Below are 18568 nucleotides of genomic sequence, written 5' to 3' on the forward strand. Positions count from 1 at the left end.
CTGCAACCTGAGCTGCAGGCTACTGGAAGGAATAATAATGTTTGCAGGAAGGGTTGAGCTTCTTTAGGCTGAAAATGACTGACATGATGCAGCCATTTGAAAAGTGCTACGTACGCTCATCTGCTCGTAAACTGCAGGTTTCTGCTCCTAAGAAACCACACTTCCTCCCCTTTATAACAGTGGAGTTAACTGAACTGTCAACTGCATTACTTGGTGGAAGTCCTGCCTTACTCATGTTGGCTTACTCATGTTGGCTTACTCATGTCAGAGTGTGCAGAGGCAGTAGCATAGCATGACGTCAGAATAACCAGGAATGGGAAACAAGGGACTTTCTGATAAACAATATTTCACAACCAGTGTAAAAAAAAAGGCATGATATGACATTAATTTAACATTTACTTAATATGCATAACAGTTCATGCATACGTCTTACAACTCATGTCTAATGAGATACATAAGATAAGTGTGCAGAAATTACTTTAAGAAAATTCAGTAGTTGGGCAACTTCCTCAGAATTTACAGGGGTACAGGTACAGTAAGAGGAACAAGATAAATGTGTCAGCTGTTTCATTTTGTTTTGGGTCAGGCCAAGCTGGCCATCTATGTGACCATAAGGAAGAAGCTGGAGCACTCAGAGGATGTGGATGCTTAGGTCATGTTTGTGAAGATGTTAAAGGTGAGACTGAGAACTGATTTAAGGTACTTCAGTCTGATGAATTGCGTGGGTGAGTTCACACACTTGTGGTGTCTCAGACAGGTGTTGTGTTCTGTGGAGAACCAAGGACTGGTTGTTGGACAGATTTTGAGCATGGTTTGAGTTTTTTACTTATTTTTTGTTTTGTTTTGTTTGTTTGTGAACTCTGGTAGTTTTTTATGTCTCTTTTTTGAAACTGTGAGAAGAGATAAGTTGTGTGAAAAATCAAATCTCTCTCTCTCTCTCTCTCTCTCTCTCTCTCTCTCTCTCTCTATGTATATATATATATATATATATATGGGGGGTGCAACGATACTCAAAATCCACGGTTCGGTTCGGTTCATAATCCAGCTCAGTTCAAAAGTTCTGTGATGTGACATTTTTCTTCAGAGTCCCTGTCACATTCACCAGACAGCCTGCATCCCACGACCACAGTGAGAGTTTGTGAGGTAATGTGTAGCTGTTTCGGCCCTTCACTGTACCAAACCTCAAATAGGGGACTCGTGGGCTTAATCATTTCAGACACATACACAGACCTGTTGAGCCACATATTTTGTTGTTGGTGTTGTACGTGCATTTGCATTTGGTGTTCAAGACTTAAAGGGGCACATTGGTGCATGCCCTTTAATGCTCATGCATCCCTCTGTACTGACTTGTTTCCTGTGTGAGTGGAGTGACCCCAACCTGGCAGCTGAAGACTTATGGTTTTTAAACAGAGTGCGAAACACCCTGTGAAAGTAACCTCCTTTCACATAGGAGTTATTTTTCCGTTAGTCTGATGACATGTTTATGTGCAAAACAAAACAACCTGGCTTGTAAACTGCAGACAAAGGTCTTATTGTTGAATTTTCTCACACTGTAACGTGTCACATTTCATGCAATATATTATTATTATTTTGTTTTTCACTGCCTCTTCCTCATTTTCTCGTACAAATGTTGACATTTTCTTCAATGAGATGGTACTGCTGATTTTGACTGCCTAGATCATGTTGTGAAAAATAAGATTTCTAACCACAAACTTGTTCACAGTTCAAAAATACATGTGTCAAGATCTTAAAAAGATGCATCAGTCAGGCCACGCTCAGGAAAGGACATGAGTGGCTTTTCATCTCAAGGGGTATGACTCAATAGAGGAATGTTATTCAGCTTGAATTTTGACTTAGTCATGAATCAACTTTAAACCACTTATATTATGGCATTTTTAACTGTGACTATGAAAGGACATGGGGCTTTTTGGGTGCTTGATGTTCTATCAGAATGATGTTTCCATAAAAGCTGATAATATTTTTTGTTTCTTGACTTCTTAAAATTGACTTGATGGTTCAAATGAGATAACTTATTAATTAAGTAAGTAAGTAAGTAAGTAAGTAAGTAAGTAAGTAAGTAAGTAACGTTTATTTAGTATAGCACATTTCACAGAGCATCAATATATGGACAAAACAATTAAATGTGGAATAAATGAAGTAATAATGACTGTAAGAGCCAGATTCATGTTTTGGGTCAAGCTGTGAAACACATTGTTTATTGTGCCACAAGGTGTCATTGTTTTGCTCATTAAGGGCACAGGTATAAAAGTACGTCACCTCCTGGGTATCAGATGTGTGTCTTGACCATAGACTGTAGATAAAAATGGACAGCGTTGCTCCGCCTCTTCCCGTTGTACAGTTCTGAAGCCAAAAAATCCCTCTCCTGGGCGCAGCCATTGTGCAGCCAGAGCCTGTGAAGCCTTTATAATAAGCTCCGCCCTACAGCGTAACGTCACAAGACACTGTGTGCCCTTTGAAGTTTCGTTCTACGGCGGCTGTGAATCAAAGGAACCCCGGAAGTAAAACCCCGTTTTTTAAACTCTAATAACTAACGAAAAAGAAACTTTTCAGAAAAAAGAGGCATTGGACACAAAACACTCACATACTAACTACATATAACCACAGCATACGGATGTGAGAGGCATTCGTACGACGTGTATTTATTTTTTAAAGTTTGACTGGGGAGACGGATTTGTGACCTATACTGCAGCCAGCCACCAGGGGTCAGTCACACTGCTGAAAGCCTCACCACCAGGGCCGTATCCGGCACGCTTGGTCTTGACCTTTTTATTTACAGTCTATGGTCTTGACCCGGAAGGGCAGTTGGTTTTTGACCGTTGTCACGTTGTTGTTGTCACGTTGTTACGTTGTCACGTTGTCGTTGTCACGTTGTTACGTTGTCGTTGTTACGTTGCTGCCTCGTCACGTCGTTATGTTGGATGCTGTGACGCTGCGTCGGCAGGCGGCATGGAGAACCGCGTCTAAAATGTTTGTACGTGCAATGAAGGAGAAACTTGTGGACGCTGTCTAACTGTTCGTACGGTGATGAAATAAATGGATTGTATTGTGCTGCAAACCAAAGTTACGCCTCAGACCAGTTATTTCAACAACTACAGTGAATGGTATGGTATGGACAAACATATAACAGTACAACGCGTCAGCCAAGTCATTCCCGGGAGAAATCAAAACACACCGGCAGCTTTAGTGCGAGACTAAGCTTCTATAATGACAGCAGACCAAATAACAACCATAATACAAGATTACATCAGATGTTCAAAAGCCCTAACAAACAAAGCTGCTTTTTGAAGGCTTCAGTAGAGACAGCAGAGCAAATTTGCGCTGGATGATTATTAATAAGAGTTGGAGCCACAAGCCCATGGGCATGGTCCCCTTTTGTTTTTAGTTTAACACCAGGCACAGTAAGCAGACCCTGGTCAGAAGATCTGAGGGGTCTACTGGGGAAGTAAGGATGGAGCAAGTCAGAAATATATGAGGGTGCTTGATCATGGGTAGCTTTATATGTTAAAACAAGGATCTTAAACTGTACTCTAAATCTGATTGACAGCCAATGTTAGGAGAATAAAATGGGGTGATGTGGGTTTTCTTACTGGACCTGGTTAGCAGTCTTGCGGCCGCTTTTTGGATCAAGAGCGGGTTTATTGAGGCTGGTGAAAAGGGAATTGCAATAATCCAGCTGTGAAGGAATAAATGGTGAAACAAAAGTGAAACAAAACATAGTGGCTGCTTTTTTGCACTAATGATTTCCATACAAAACTCTTACATGGCAAAACACTCCTAAAATATGGGGTATGGATACAGGATATAATTCTAAGTATGAGAGAAGCTGTAAACAGACTCTTTCACACTGCCCACATCTCTGTGACGCAAATATGTCACAGGTTTGCAGAAGGACAAAGCAATAATGCTGATTCGTCACTTTATTTAACTGTTCCCTGAAGACTGGGTCCTTCCAGTAAATCACAAATAAGATGTTACTGTGTTCTTGCTGTAATACATATAGATGCTTGCACTTTGATAGGAGTGCTTAATGCTGATGTGCTGACTTTATATTTGTGAATTCAACCATTGATCATATGGCAGTCAGCCACTGCAGCTGTTTATTCTTGTAATACCCAAGAGACTCTTCCATTTAATGTTAATGAACTTTGGAGGGCACAATTCAGTGTTATAGAGGTTGAATTGTTTTCAAGCTGCTCTTTGCTTTATCATATCAATCATGTTTACAAACACAGTGAGGACACAGTGAGGACACAGAGAAGCTGACATATCAGCTTAATGAGTCATTTCTCTGAGTCATTCTTTTGTTCTCTCACTCAGCAAAAGTAACATGTAGTCTACGTCAGTATTTTTTAAGGTGTCTATAATTACATTTCTGTTCATTGTTTAGCTGTGTAGTTTGCAGCTGTACTGTACTAAGTGAATCTTTGCAATTTCACAGTGTTTTTCATTTCTGCCCTAAAGGGCAAGAGCCATATATTTCCTGCCAGGATCAGGTTGCAGGAGTTTGCACAATCAACTAAATACTGTGTGGCTCTTTAACTGTTAACTGTTAAAATAAATAGAAAAACTTTTTCTTTCATTGTATAAATCCATGTTCAAAAAAGCTGCAGTGCCTCAAGGGGGAAAACACTCCAGGAATTAGTTCTCTATGCGATGAACACAAACATTATCTGGTACGCCAAAATGGAAATACTCTGTGCAGTAGAAGGGCCCATAAACAGTGTGTACAACTGTGCTAAATTCTGTAATGTAGCTTCTTGAGTGAAGGTGTTCTTAATGTTTTATACTGTGCTAGGTTGTAGCTCTATGGCAATGCATTAAATAAACTGTTTATATATTTTGTATGTGAGTTGTATGTGTAGTATTTAGTCACAGAAAATGGAAATATTCAGGTTTGGTATAAGTAATGTGATAACCATTGTTACCTCATGTTGTTTGGCTCTATAACTGACTGACTACTCTAATCTGTACACATTACAACAGCGAGCCACACCCTGGGCCCTAAGGCCAAAGTGTGCTGCTGGGCTGCAGCAGACTTTCTCATTCCCTCTAATGCAGGTTTCATGGGAAAAGTTAAGAAGTGATGCAGAATTGTCACTGCTGAGAGAGTGTTTAAAACAGCCTACATGTGTTTACTTTGTCCCTTATTGTACAGTGGAGGATTAGGATCACTGAAAAAAAGAGGGATTCTGGGGGGCTTTACACCCTCATTTAGAAAGGAGAGAACAGAGGATAGAGCAGGAAACAGGGAGAATTGCGTGTAGGAAAGGGGCCACAGGCTGGAGTTGTACCCGGGCCTCCCATTACAGACACCAAGTTTAACCATTAGGCTAAATCTGCACCCCAGAATACTGACTTTAATCCTTTCAACTCTTCTGTCACGGTGACCCTGCACACTACTGATCCTCCAAACAACTTTAATATTTATACGTATAAGCAATTTTAGCATTGTTGCAAAGAGAATCAGTCCGAAGAAAGAAGTTTGAAAAAGTCCACCTGTTTACTGTGGGGTGAAAAGCTAAGACAGAAGCTGAATGCGTGCGGCTGCACGCCTGCTGACTGGGAAGAGACGACGGGATCACATCACGCCTGTTCTGGCCTCTCTTCACTGGCTTCCTGTCAGCTTCAGGATCCAGTATAAAACTGTGTTGTTGGTTTTTAAAAGTCTACATGGGTTGGCACCACCATACCTGAGCGAGTGTTTGAACCTGCATGCTCCAGTCAGAGCACTCAGGTCAACGCACCAGGTGCTTCTTGTTGTGCCAAGAGCAAGGCTAAAAACCCAAGGTGGCTGCTCCCACACTGTGGAACAGCCTGCCTCTGAATATAAGGACAGCTCAGACTACTGAGAGTTTTAAATCGTTACTTAAAACGCACCTCTTTGCATTGGCTTTTAATACCTGTTGAGCAAGACATCCAACTTTTTATTTTGCTTTTATTTATTGTGGCTTTTTCTTGTACTATCTATTGTGTGTGTGTGTTTTTTTTAATAATATCTACTCTTTTAAATTATTTTAAATATTTGTTTTTATTGATTGTGTTTCTAAGCTTGTACAGCACTTTGGTCAACTGCAGTTGTTTTAAAATGTGCTATATAAATAAAGTTTGACTTGACTTGACTTGAAGTGACTGACATTAAAAGACACATACTCATAAGGTTCAGTTCATTTCCACATATGATCTACCAGAATACCCTCTACATGTTTTCCTCATGATAAGACAACTATTGTAGGCAATAATGTAGAAAAACTGTTGATTTCAAAACAATATGAGAAAACTCTGTTAACATGCTGGTGTGTCAGGCCAAAGAGCCACATAGCTTGTGTGAGGGTGTGAATAAACATAACATAACATATAAGTTCATAAATTTCCCACGGTTGCAAAGTTCTGCTCCTTGAAAACAATTAAGCCAAAACAGTGTGATAATCTCTTGCACAAGGAGGAGTCTTCACCGGAACTGTTCACTGTGTGATGACTCAGCTCAACATTCTTAGATCTTGTCACACAAACACATATACTGGAACTGCCAGAGAGCCATGGTGTTTTGAGTAATTGCTAAGTTTCCTTAGAAACATACCCAGGCTAGCGCAACAACAGTCTGGGCTTACTGTACTGACAGCACTGACAGTATCATGTCAACAACCAGTCTGGATTCCCAGTTAATTTTAAGCAGTCATTATAATGATAATAATAATAATAATAATAATAATAATAATAATAATAATAATAATAATAATAATAATAATAATAATAATAATAATAATAATAATAAAACATTTTATTTATAAAAGCGCTTTAAAAGTTTCTCCAAGACACTTTAAAGGAAAATAAATTGTACAATAGAGAAGCAAAGGAAAACAGTGCAAAAAAGCAGCAAAACAAAACAAAACAAAACAAACAAAAATCAATCAATTATAGGTTAAAAGCCTTTATAAATAAGTGGGTTTTGAGTCCGGATTTGAATTTGGGAGTGAGGGAGAGAATCTGAGGTGTTGGGGGAGAGAGTTCCAGAGGGTGGGAAGCCCTGTCCCCCCAGGTTCGGTGCTTGGGTTTGGTGAGAGGGGTGAGGAGGTTGGCATTAGTGGAGCGGAGGTTGCGGGTGGGATTGTATGGCTGCAGAAGGTAGGAGGGAGCTAGATTATGGAGGGCTTTGTAGGTGATGAGGAGGGCCTTGTACTGTATTCGGGAGGTGATGGGAAGCCAATGGAGGATCTGGAGGACTGGGGTGTTGTGATCTCTGGAGCGGGAGTGAGTGAGAAGACGTGCAGCTGAGTTTTGAATGTATTGTAATTTGTTGAGGAGGGTGTTGGGTGTACCGTAGAGGATGCTATGCAATAATCAAGTTATAATCATTATTAGAACAATTGTCCCTGGAGGTTGCTTTTCACTCCCTTCTGATTGATTGTGTTGCATGGACTTTTCAGTTTTTATCTAAATGTTTTGACAAATTGCAGATGGTTTGCCATGAAATTTGGTACAGATCTGGTACCTAAAGAAGGAATCTTAAAGATTATGGTGGTCGCCCTCATATCATCTAGTGCTACCAGCATTTACACATTTTTACTTCTATTTCCACATATTTTAACACCTAGCTGGATAGTTCCTAGAATGGAGATGGAGACTAGCCACTGATTTGGGGAAACATGTTTGGTTTTCACATTTCTTTCTCATAAAGTTGATTCAGACATTCAGCTCCCCCACATGATGAAAAACTTGATCTCCTGGATTTTCCACTGCCATTATCATTATTTGAATATGTCCTTCAAAGCTCATGTGATGAGTTTGTATCTAGTTATGAAACAGACTGAAATGAATATCAATACCTCTGTATGACCAACACAACCAGCACATAGAAGAAACTAATTTATTCCTTTTTCCACTGGAAATATTCACAGTGGTACTTTTCACTAGAAAAGCGGATGAGATTTTGTTGTCAGAAAGCACTTTTTATACATGACGGGACAAGATCAGCAGAGTTAAGACATAGTGCTTTGTCCACAGAGGCCGCCAAAATACCCTCATTTTTGTTTAAAGCAGAGCGGTTCTCAATTTGAACACCTACTTATTATTGTTCATCTGCTGATTAGATCAAAAGTGATGCACCAGACTGTCAACCTCAAGTACAAAACTTTAAAGGTGCTCTTAAAAGTTTAGCGAAACCCCCCCTCTTTCAACTGAGAACAAGCAGTCATGTGCTGTTTCTGGCCTAGAGAGTGTTTTTATGGTTTGAAAAGAAAAGCTGGTATCAGGAAAGTGCTTTACTTCCCTTCTGTTTCCTTGGCTAAAGTATGTCCACATTAATACCTCATGCACTATATTTAGACACACACATACTTACTACTAACAGACAGTAATAGTTACACAACTAGAAAGCTTACAGCTTTTTTTGTCACATGGTGTGGCCCCTGCATTGGGGACTGTGTTTACAGGAAATATTGGTATGGTTCCCAGGAAAGCCAGTCTTCTTTACTGGCAGACATCTACAGCATCTCCTTTTTATTGAAGTGTATTTTGTCTAAAGATTTGAATTGTATTAAGTCATCATCAGGCTCACATGTCAACAAGAGTCTATGAACCGTCATGAACATTTGTTGGTAACGACCAGGAAGTACTGTGAGCTTTGTTAAATGCAGCACAGACAATTCATCAGGTTTGGAAAAAAAAAACCTCTTCTTATTGTAGGATAATGCAAAAAAAAAAAAAAAAAAAAAAAAACACTTGTTTTTAGAAAAAGCAGCCATTTATTTTTTTTTACAAAAAAAATCCAAATCCCATAGAAAGATATAAAACAGTCCTTTAACACAGAAATCTACAGGCTTTGGTTATATTAATAAACATTTTATAAGGCACAAACTAAAAATACGGACATATGACAGAGAGTTTAAGTCTCAGAGACAAAATGATGTGATTTAAAGAAATGTTGTGATATTTGGTATGCTTTAAAAGATGCAATAAAATACATCACAACCTTCATATTAATTTTAGGTCCTATTTCAAATCATCGCACGTGCTATTACATTCAACCCTGTATAGCGTGGTATATAGAAATATACATCTACATAAGGTTCAACATGCTTCATCACACAATCCCCTTGGTCAGTTACTGCATTGCTACTGGGCCTTCCACATGGGCTTAAACAAATCAACAGGAATTGGATATTATTTTTTCTGTTATACATACTCAAAGCTGAGCCTGTAAAAATACAGTTTCAGTTTCTTTTGCAGGACATTGTCTCGTAGATTCCTCTGAGCTGCCGTAGACGTCCTCCTGCTGTGGACGATCTGGACTCCAGCTGATACGGACGTGCTGGACTCCAGCGGCAACAGCTTCTACGACTCGTCTCATCACTATCACCTCTCTCTCTTACTCCCCTCTATCTGTCTTTCCAGACCCAACTCAGTCGAGGCATGATGGCTGTCTAACATGAGTCTGGTTCTGCCTGAGGTTTCTGCCTGTTAAAAGGAAGTTTTTCCTCACCACTGTAACTAGCTAAATACTGCGATGTGCAATGCTCATGATGGATTAAGGTGGGGTCAGACTGAGTCTTACCCTGTCTTGGTGTTGGGTCTCTGTTCATAATTTGACATAGTGTGGTCTAGACCTCCTATGTTTGTAAAAGCGTCTTGAGATAACGTTTGTTGTGATTTGGCGCTATACAAATAAAGATTGATTGACAAGCCTCACTGCTGGCCTCCAAACGTGCTCCTATCGAATATAATAACGGAGAGTAAGATAGGCCTTGCTATTTGATTAAATGTTGCTTTGACAATCAAGATAAGAACGGTAATTGTTTTTGTGTTGTTTTCTTCTGTTTGGGTCTCTGGATGGTGTCCCAAAATGCACTAAGGCTATGTCGTTATGCAGGATTCAGTTTCCATTTGACTCTTTGATGCACCCCTACTTTCCTTCCCTATTTTTCCACCTCTGCGTAATCTTGCTGTGCTAGAAGAGGGGAAAAAAGCCATTAACTTATTTAACCAATACAATTTATAAATGAAGCATAGAAGCAGAAACTGGAAGTAAACTATTTTCACTCAACATGATTAAACCATTATACAATATTGTCCAGCAGTACACAGTTAAAATAACTATTGCGATTAATAAAAAAAAGCGTTTGCTAAAATATCATAAAAGATCAAAGACAATATGATTTGATTAAAGCTTGTTTAAAAGGCTGTCTTTTAGGGAGGGGATTTTATTTAGGGGATCGTATTTTCTTGTTTGCTAGCCTAATTTCTTTCAAATAAGAGAGCCTTGCTCGTGGATCAGATCAATACCATTTAAAAAGATCAGCAATAGAATTCCAGGCTGAACTTTCTGTGTTTTAAAAGCTATTTTTAAAATCTTAAAACCCATCATAATTTGATCGGATTAATCCGGAACTTGAATTTGATCAACTCTTGACACCTTAGAAAGGTATCCCTTCATCAATGCTTTCCCTCCTCTCTTGAGTGTCCTGTCTCTTCACAGAAGTGTAGATGCAACTGGGACCTCTACAGCGGAAATAAAACAAAAAAAAACAGAGAATTAAAGCATGCACCAGACAAAGGCAGTGAAATATATTCTATAAACCCTTAATCAAAAATACCTGCAAATATGGTTTTGGAACATAAGGTATAGGATGACTCCCACCAGAAGCAACAGTATGACAGAAATGATCAAATAAATCAAAGTCCAGTTGATTTGATGATTGGCTGTGAAGAGAGGACAGTTAGATCTTATAACAAGTCACTTTATATGCTAGTAGCACCAAAACTTCCCAAAATAGGCTCTGCTTTAGCTTGAAATACCACTAAGCCATGCAACATTATTTTCATTTTTATCATTTCAGGAAAAATGGCGTTAAAAAATAAATCAGCAAACCCATTTCAGCTGAGTCATGTTTCTTTTGCTTTCATTTGTGTTGATATGTGGGTAAAGGTGATGTGACAAACTTTATTTGTTCCTGTTTTTCTTTTGTTTCCACGCTGTGCCATCTGCTGAAAAAATAAGTATAACTATGTGTCAGACTTCCTGGTCTGTGGGTTACAGCAGTCTGATGGCAAGATAATATTTTTGAGAGTGATTTATTTTCAATGACAGCAATAACTGTCATTGAATTCAATAACAAGGATTTTTTCTCTTGTTTCCTGGACAATTTTAGACTTTTTCAACATGTAACTGATAACAGGTACAGTAAAATGCATACTTGCATACTTTAAGATCTCATCAATTCTTTAAGTATACACATCTCTGGGGTAGTGGTGGATGATGTTGGGCTTTCAGATCATTACCATGTTTTTTTTTAATGAGCTTTTCTGCAGAGACCTGCACAATCAAAACAGATTCCTCAATAGTTATCAGCCACACTGAATATATGTCAAACCATTATGTATTCTACGGTCTTATTTTTGCTCACACATATTTCTCTCTTTTTTTAATCTTATATTTTAACCTTGTTCATATTTGAATGTCTTACTTCCACTCACTGTAAGATTGTTAAGTGTTAAGATTCAAAGCTGCACGTTCCCTTCCTTCCCCAGGGAAAGAACTGTTCACCCACAAGTGTTAACCACATTAACCATGTCTGGTATGTATGAACCTAAGCTGCTGACAATTCTCAGAACTCCATACTGACACAATTTTTTTCTCTGTCTTTCTCTTCAGGTGTTCACTTCTTAGTGCACGTCTGAGTGTAGAGCTCATTTTTCCCCAAGACTCATCCAGTCATGCAACAAGTTGTCCCCTACATTCTCAGACCCTGAAGCAATTTGGTTGCTCAAGCTCCTATTCATGTCTGGTTTGTACGCACCACACCTTCAATATGCCTCCTGTTCCGTCTAATCACTATCTAAATTAAGCATATTGAAAGCAAAAGTGGTTAATAAAGAATCATGAGAGACAGGTTTTGTTGCCTAGTGGTGGCAGTGGATTGTATTTGTTGACAAAATTATAACTTGTTGGCTGTGCAGTGGTACCAGTAATGCCTGATAGGTCTGATTCCCACACCTTCTGCGTGCCCCTGAGAAAGATCATCCACCCATTCCTGCTCTCAAGGGTGTGGCTCTGTTTTTTTGTTTTTTTTAAAGAGTAAATCCCCTCTTTGGACATACTGTTCTTCATGTAGCAAATGTATCTATCGTATTTATAATTTGAAGTATCAGTAATACACTTTTTGATATGTTAACATGGTATTTGCCTTTGCCCTTTTCTACCTAGTCTTTAAATTATGTTCCTTGATGTCTTTTCAGGGGAAGACTAACATTAAATAACACATCATCATTTCTCTTGTCTTTTTAAGGATGTAATCAGAGGGGTGAGCAGTGTTTACTGCACTGATCGTATCTACAGGTCTTCCCATAAAGGCAGAGCTCTTCAGAAGCTTGAGGGTTGATAGCAGGTGCAAAAAACCACAAATCACCCTCTGTGGTAGAGTCATGGTATACAACAGTGTCACAGTAGGAAAAATTTTAACAGGAAGTGCTTAGGTTTTAGGTTTTCTGTCTGTATCTCTTCAAGGATGTAACCCATATCTGATACAACTATGTACTACATATGATATAGCCTTTGGACTTTGTCCCTACCTTGTGTTTCAATTGGATCTCCACTCATAGGGCAGGTAGCTGCAAAAAAAATATAAAATTCAGGGGTTAGATCACTCCATACATCTGTATTAGCATCACTGATAATAATCTTTATGTGAAATAGCACTTGCATATGTTACAATGGCTAACAGGTCATTATACACACCATTGCAAATCCCTCTGCGGGGTCCCCCCTGTACAAGGACAACAAAGAGGCAAAGATATATGTAGTTTAGTCTAGAACACTTAGTGTCACATAAATTAAAGTATCCATTGCTCCACTTTGTATCTCTGTATAGAATATTTTGTGTGATGTTGCTTGGAGTGCAGTTGGGAGTCAAATACCTCAGAGAGACAGTTCCTACTATAGTAGATGGTAGAGATGCACCCCTTGAGGAGAAGAGTACGGTTACTCCTCATCACCACCAGCTCCCCAATCTGCCCACTCTGATGGGCCAACACCTTGTGCTTAATTTGACATATGAGAGACAATAAATTAATTAGTATCATTGGTAATGACAGTCTGTCTACATACAGTTGAGGCCAAAAATATTACCTTCCCCTTGTGAAATCAGATAAAACCCTTGATTTCTCCATGAAATAGGGACATCTTGCTGACATCTTCGACTATTTCCTCTCCAAATTTATTGAAGTCTGTCGTTTTCTACCACGCCTAGGTTTGTTTCTAACAGAGTTTGTCTCCTTGTACTTTTCAATGATGCAACATACAGCTGTTCTAGACACTGTAAAACGCCTGGAAATGACAGTATAGCCTTCCCCCTTATAATGAGCCTCAATTATCTTCTTTCTGAGCTCAAGACTGATTTCCATTGTCTTTGGCATGGTGAGTAAGAGTAGTCTCTCTCAATAATGTTTTCAAGTGCCCTGTTTGGAGTCCCTTAAGTAAATCTCGATGCTGTTTGAATGCTCAGGTGTTGTTAGGAAGCCAATTGACAGACAGGTGTTAAGAAACCAGCTGACTGCACAGGTGTTGTTTGAAAGCCAAAGCTACCAAAGAACAATGGTGAATGTTTGCTTATATCAAGTTTTATCAATGATGCAAATTGGGCAGAATTTAAGGAAAATGTTCCAGAATTCCTGGGGGGCTAATAGTTTTGACCTCAACTGTACATTCAAGCTTCTCCAGAATGAATTCTCCTGAAAGTGGTCCAATATCAATATCCATATCTGAATAGAATCCAGTGTAACCTAAAAGAGGGAGCAGATGTTGAGAAGTACTCCAGTCAGCACTGCTGTTATCTGTGATCTAGAAGCCCTGAAAAGAATCTCCTTGTTCCCATGGAAAGCAGTTTCTCTTTGCTGCTGCTAAACAGAGAGTTGTGCTGTACTGCAACAATGAATTGATGTATTAGGGCTGACACATACAGGGTAGACAGCACCCTGCTGTTTCTAAGTAATAATAATATGTACTGTATTTCATTGTGGCACTTGTAATGGATGAGGAATCAGGAAGAAAGCAGTGCTATCAACAACATCTTTAGAAACTTGAGATTGATAGATCTTAAAAACACTTCTCTCAGATGCCTATCCCCACCAGCATTTTCAAAACAATCAAGTTTATGTGGCTTTTTATTTTTACTTAACACTTGTAGCTTATAACACCATCATGTAAACATATGGCATGTCCTCGAAAATATTAAAGGTTGAAGTGACCGGACCCAGAAACTGAGACCTGTTTGACTTACGGTGTTGTCGGCCCAGGAGTACAAACACTCCTGTGCCTTGAACTCTGGAACACAATAGAGCACCCCTCGAGCAACCCAGGACACAGCGCAAGGAGCTTCATCCGCATGGCATAACATCAGAGACACAACTGGAAAGAATACGAGAAGTAAACATTTGGTGATCTTAGCTTTCATTTTAGATTTAGTATGTAGATAAACACAAAGATAACAATACAGATAAATCAGATTTAATGAGAGAGTAAAAAAGATTTATTTTCTTTACAGGCGCCTTCCACAGGAAAGGAAAATATCAACATTTAAAGGTGCAAAACGCCACGCGATATAGTAAAGTGGGGGTTAGTGCACCTGTGAGAATACGTGAAGACAGACAACACAGTTTCACAGTTATAAGGTGACACCTAACGTGAAAAGCTGTGTGCACCTTTCAAAAGTAACAGTGGGAGTCAAGACAAACTGGATTCACTCTTCAGGTATTTACGCACATACCTTACTCACATGCACGCGCGCAGCCCGTTTATCCTGATAATAACATCAGTCTATGGTCTATAGCAACTTTTTAAGGATAGCCCAAGCTTCAGATTTGATCAAATAAATAATGACAATGGTCAAGATAAGTTATGTGCACAAATTAAACCCCATGGGACCTCGGGGGCTCGGATCCGTTCAGAAATCGCATAAATGGAAAACTGAAACTACAGCTAAAATAATTGTATTTCAAACGCTGAAGTCTACAAACAACACAGCTTCAATCATAAATAAAACTTAATTAATAATTAACAGTAATAGTACTCACCGATAAGGATGCACACATTGATGGACAGGAAAACCCCACGCATGTTATACGAAGCGAGTGTCCCGTGCAATGTGAATGAGCAGGTACATAGACCTGAGACGCCTCTGCTTCAACTGGCAACTCATCGCTTTTCTCTCTCGTTTTTATCCACGGTAGATTGGGAATTCCCCGAGGAAGCGCCCTCTTTGAGCGGAAGTAGACAATCTATGACATATGTGTCAAACTCAAGGCCCGCGGGCGTGGCATTATCTTTGGCCCGCGAGTTAATATCAAATTATTTATAGAGCTGGCCCGACGGTATTTTGCACGCACCACTAAAACTACAAGTCCCACAATGCACTGCATGTCAATCGAGGGCTCGCACGCGAGAGCCGTTACCCGACTCCGCTCATCATCAGCCTTATGAAGCGAGTCACCTGCAGTCAACTTTCAGCTTTCCCTCTCCCCCAAAAACGGCTAAACGAAAGGTGGACTTTGAAAACAGGGGGGTTCAAGATAGGTGGGAGGCAGAGTATATGCATGTGCGCAACAGAGGAACTTTTGGAATTAAGATCAATGCATGGCACAACTACGGGGAAAGATCTCTTTGAAGAGGTATCCAGATGTGTAAATGAAATGAGGCTGCCTTTGGATAAGCGTGTGGGACTGACGACGGATGAGCGTCCGCGAAGTGCAGGCAAAAGAGTGGATTAGTGGGCAGGATCGGGGAGAAGATGCGGGAGGAAAACAGCGCAGGTGAGCTGACAGTTTATCACTGCATCATACACCAGGAATCACTGTGTGGCAAAGCCTTGAAAATGGACCATGTGATGAGCACCGTAACATGAGCAGTTAACTTCATAAGAGCCAAAGGTTTAAATCAGCGCCAGTTCCAGTCTTTTCTGGGGGAGTTGGGTTCAGCATATGGTGACTTGCCCCATCACACAGAGGTGGAATATGGTGACTTGCCCCATCACACAGAGGTGCGATGGCTAAGCCAAGAAAAAGTGCTGAAACGGTGTTTCGAGTTGCGTGAGAAGATCTGTCAGTTCATGGAGAGCAAAGGGAAAGACACAACAGAGCTCCGTGATACAAAGTTGCTGTGTGAAGTGGCGTTTCTGTGTGACATCACGAGCCATCTCAATGCGCTCAACCTGCAGCTTCAGGGGCGGGGCCGTGTGATCACAGACGCTGCAGTGAGGGCTTTTAAAACCACACCCCCCGTGTGGGATACGCAGATGTTGCAAGAAAACTTGAGCCATTCTCCGTGCTGCCAAACTACCTGTGTGAACAACTGTTCTCTTTGATGAAGTTAAACAAAACATCTCACAGGAGTCGTCTTACTGATGAACACCTTCACTCAATCCTGAGGATTTCCTCAGCTCAGAGCCTGACCCCAAACATTGATAAACTTGCATCCAAATTGAGATGCTGAGTATCTTAGACTAGTGTGCATCACAAAGCAGCAGACTGAGCTTTAATGTTTCCTTTTTGCACTTTTTCTTGCTACCACAGGGCATTTTTTGTTTTCTTTGCAGAACTTTTTTTGCTAATGTTGTTGGCCTGTGGAAAAATATTTTCAAAAGAAATTAGTAAAGCTCGTTCATTAGATAAGCTGCAGATTGAGCAATAAGAAATGAATGCAACATATTTTTCATTTTTTAAATGTTTATAGGCAATAACTTAAGCTTTGCTAGTTCAATGTTCAATATGTGCAATAAGTTCATTTCAATAAGTTTTGCAATAAACATTAAACCAGTCCGGCCCCTGACTTGCACCAATTTTTTTATTTTGGCCCTCTGTGTATTTGAGTTTGACACCCCTGATCTATGACATCTGAGTAGATTTGTGCTGTGGTGGTGTTTCGTGATGCATTTGATGCGTATTGTCGACGCCCTCCTGTGGACAATTTTACACTTACAGTTTATTAGCAGAACCCTTTTTTTGTGCATAGTGGGATTATTTATTTATTATTTATTTATTTATTTATTTACAGTCTATGAGTGGGACAGATGCAATTCTATTTGTAAACTGGTCCTCCGTAAATAAGTTCAAATGCATTAAACGGTCATATGCATGCATATAACAATATACAAGAGCTTTAAATGTCAAAAGGATTAAGGTGTTAAATACAATCGTCTGAAAGAAAATACTTCTTTCATGTTAAACAGCTTAAAAACTCTTACAGTGTAAGGATCTGCCTAAATGTGTTCCTCTGGGATCTACCTGTTGAAGCTTTGGACAGATGACCAATTTAATTAATTAGTTAAGCACGTTGAGTTTGGGCGGAACCCCTCTGCGCCCCTCATTACAATAAAACCGCCAGGCAATAAGGATAATATGTGACTTAATTATGAAAACATGCATTATTTTTGTTATACTAAATGAAGTTAAGGTGTTAACTTAGATTCGGGAGCAGGACCACGCCTAAACCACACCCTCAATCACCTGACAAGCCTTCTTAAACGTAGCCAGCCTACTCCAACTGCTTGTCCGTGATTCTTCAAAGCCGGACGGACCGTGCTTCAGGCTTCACCGCTCAGATTTCGGGGCAAAGGAAAAAGCAACAAACTCACCACGGAGCTTCCTCTGTACGGCTCCGGCGTTGATCTTTACGGTTAACCTTCCATGCAGAGTATCCCTCTCTCGGAGACGGGCAGTCACACCACAGCCGGTAGTCGCAGCGGAGCCGCCTGCGCTCCGGTTCAGCATGCCGCGGCCACGTCGTACCCATTCATGCTTCCCGAACAAGGTGTCGCCTTCTCCAAGAGGTGCACAGGCTTCGTCCTCATCGCCAGGGAGAGCCGCGGACCGGAGGCGCCCCAGGCTCCGCCGAAGCAGACCGTACCTGTCCTCTCCATGTCCTTCCCACTGCTCCGTCACCGGTAATCCATCACGGGGCGATGCGCCCCCTTCCTCGCGACCGGCTCCACGTTCTCCACAGGAGTCCGACCGCTGGAACTGGACCGTCGCTTGCTTGCGACGCTTCCGCAACCTCGAAAGGCGTTCTCCTCCACGGCAATGACAACATGGTCGGATCGTTCCATTCGTACTCTTCATTCATTGACGCCACAGCGTCATAAACCGAACTTCCCGCGCTTCCTGCTTCCTCACCTGGGCCTACTACCGTCAGGCGTGACGTCAGGCGTGACGTCAGGCGTGACGTCAGGCGTGACGTCAGGCGTGACGTCAGGCGTGACGTCAGGCCTCAGCCGCTCCCACAGCCTCTACCGGCATCATCGGCTCCCCCTGGTGGGGATCAGGTTGTATCTCCCCCTGTGCCTGCTCCCTCTGTGTCTGACTTCTCTCAGGCTATCACAGCCTTCTTTACATCCCGTGTCCGCAGGCTTCACAAACTCCCCTTGCACATGCATCCTTTCATCCCATCATCCCTTCCTCTACCCTTCCTTCAGCCACCCACAGCAATACGGCTTCTGTTCCCCCTCTTCCCACCATAGCCAGCTCCTCAGCTCCATCAGGAGCCCCTTCACAGTTAAATGGAACT

The 18568-nt window shown here is 40.8% G+C and overlaps 1 protein-coding gene across 1 annotated transcript; it reads right to left on the reverse strand.

The window, feature by feature from the left end:
* Nucleotides 1–9619: 9619 nt before the first annotated feature.
* Nucleotides 9620–18186, reverse strand: LOC117811102. Its single transcript, XM_034681168.1, has 8 exons — nucleotides 17640–18186; nucleotides 14292–14419; nucleotides 12931–13053; nucleotides 12752–12779; nucleotides 12586–12624; nucleotides 10611–10716; nucleotides 10430–10515; nucleotides 9620–9964 (listed from the first exon to the last, which is right to left on the reverse strand). The coding sequence occupies exons 1-7, from the start codon at nucleotides 18121–18123 to the stop codon at nucleotides 10431–10433; spliced, it is 993 nt and encodes a 330-aa protein (XP_034537059.1). The 5' UTR covers nucleotides 18124–18186; the 3' UTR covers nucleotides 9620–9964; nucleotide 10430.
* Nucleotides 18187–18568: the final 382 nt, after the last annotated feature.

This window comes from Notolabrus celidotus, chromosome 4 (genome assembly GCF_009762535.1).
Source record: "Notolabrus celidotus isolate fNotCel1 chromosome 4, fNotCel1.pri, whole genome shotgun sequence".
NCBI classification, from domain to species: domain Eukaryota; kingdom Metazoa; phylum Chordata; class Actinopteri; order Labriformes; family Labridae; genus Notolabrus; species Notolabrus celidotus.